We start from the raw sequence: 2070 nt of genomic DNA on the forward strand, positions 1-2070 counted from the left end.
GTAGGGAAGGATAATTTAGCAGTGAAACAAATGGCAGAACTTAATGCATTAAATCTCTTCCTGAATTTGTTTAGAAGACTATCTTGGACTTGTTCAGACACCTGTCTTGGAAGTTATCAGCTTGAAAAGCTGATTTGACAGATATAAGTAACTGACAGTGTTTTTTATTAGGGTGTCAAACACATCCTATTATAATAGATTGTGCTTTAGATATTCAGGAAATGAAACAAATGGCAGAACTTAATGCATTAAATCTCTTCCTGAATTTGTTTAGAAGACTATCTTGGACTTGTTCAGACACCTGTCTTGGAAGTTATCAGCTTGAAAAGCTGATTTGACAGATATAAGTAACTGACAGTGTTTTTTATTAGGGTGTCAAACACATCCTATTATAATAGATTGTGCTTTAGATATTCAGGAAATACTGATTTTTAGGAGATATCCAGTTGGTTAGTTGTTCTAAAACTTAAGTATTTTGAAGATATTTATTAATTTCCTGGGAGTCAAAAGACAATCGTGGGTACTGACTCTAAGAAGATAAACAGAAAATGGAAGAGGTTTATGTGTAAAAGAAGATCTAGGTCTTGGAAAGCCTGCAGGACATATATTGAAAAGGTTAAGATTTTTCAGGTTAGAAAAGAGAATGTGATTTTTATGAAATATGACACATTTATTTGGGCAATTTGGTTTTGAGTGTTTATAAATATGGTAGGGAGCATTGAGGAACACCAAAAGATAAGAGTTGTTCTTTATCTAATCACTTTTTACATATGTGACTAATAGAAGGATCTCATGCCAAAAGAACATGTTGAGGTCAGCAATCCAGATTTCAGGCTTTTGTGAAACTGAAGTTTGGGTATTATGTGATGAAGAATCACATACTTCTAAAATCTAAGTGGTTTAATATCTACTATGCAAATATTAATGATATAAGAAACTTACTAGCTATCCAAATCTGGAGAGAGATTTACTGCTTGCTTTACTAGTGCATGTGGAATTAGCAAATGTTGGATAACTGGCATATTTCAACACAGTGTTTATGTTTACTTTTAAACCCAAACATGCATGAATTTTAATATTCAGTTTCTGGCTTTTAGAGTGCATTACTTTATATTACATCTGCAGTTTTGCACACTTTGGTACTTAGGTCAGTCACATTCCTGTGTGTAAAACTTGATTAATATGTTAGATTTATAGTATTTCAGTCTGACAGTGGACTAAGATAATCTTTCATTTGTAAAGCTATGTGAACCTAATTTTAAATATCAAACCACAAAACTTCACAGAACAAGCATTGGAAGGGTTCTTAATTGAGCTTGTGTATTTGTTTGTTTCTCTAGATGGAGTCAGCATGTGTTTCAATTCATGAAGCTCTGAAGTCTGTCATTGATTATCAGACTCATTTCCGTTTGAGAGAAGCACAAGGCCGCAGCAGAGCAGAGGATTTAAACACAAGAGTAGCCTATTGGTCAATAGGGGAGGCAATCATTCTTATTGTAGTTAGTATTGGGCAGGTATTTCTCCTCAAAAGCTTCTTCTCAGATAAAAGAACCACAACAACCCGTGTTGGATCATAACTGGTAGTGATAATGCTTCAGGTCATTGTGCTATTCACTTGTGAAATTACTGTTCTCCAATTAATTGTAAGTACAAGGAACTAGATATATGAAACATCTAAATGTCTACCCTTCTTTGATTAAAATCACAAAATAGACCCCAAAAGTTATGAAAGGGACACCCAATTTGAAATGTATCAGAAAACATTAAGTTTACTCTATTTGTATTAAATACCTGGCAATGACCAGCTTCTTTGATTTTGCTGATTTTAATTCAAATTGAGTTTGACTTTACCAATATGATTACCCCTCTGTGCTATAATGCTTTAAAAGAACCTGCCAATCTAGTGTCTGATGTGAAAGACAATACACACATGAAAATTTGATTTGACTTTAATTTTCAGACTGAATGTATAGGATTATAAACAAGCTAATGTGATGAACTGTAGTTGTGAGATGTATTGCGCTGTTTCCATTTGCTGTAATAAGAAAAAATCCAATAAGCAAATCCTTT

At 33.3% G+C, this 2070-nt stretch overlaps 1 protein-coding gene across 1 annotated transcript in view; it reads left to right on the forward strand.

Moving 5' to 3' along the window:
* Positions 1-1760, forward strand: part of LOC103800037 (transmembrane emp24 domain-containing protein 7-like) — a 4686-nt gene extending 2926 nt beyond the window's left edge. Inside the window, exon 3 of the mRNA XM_009072399.1 lies at positions 1341-1760. Within this exon, the coding sequence (XP_009070647.1) occupies positions 1341-1577 (237 nt within the window). The 3' untranslated portion in view covers positions 1578-1760. The remainder of the gene's footprint in view (positions 1-1340) is intronic.
* Positions 1761-2070: the final 310 nt, after the last annotated feature.

The sequence above is a fragment of the Acanthisitta chloris genome, unplaced genomic scaffold, assembly GCF_000695815.1.
Source record: "Acanthisitta chloris isolate BGI_N310 unplaced genomic scaffold, ASM69581v1 scaffold35713, whole genome shotgun sequence".
Lineage (NCBI taxonomy): Eukaryota > Metazoa > Chordata > Aves > Passeriformes > Acanthisittidae > Acanthisitta > Acanthisitta chloris.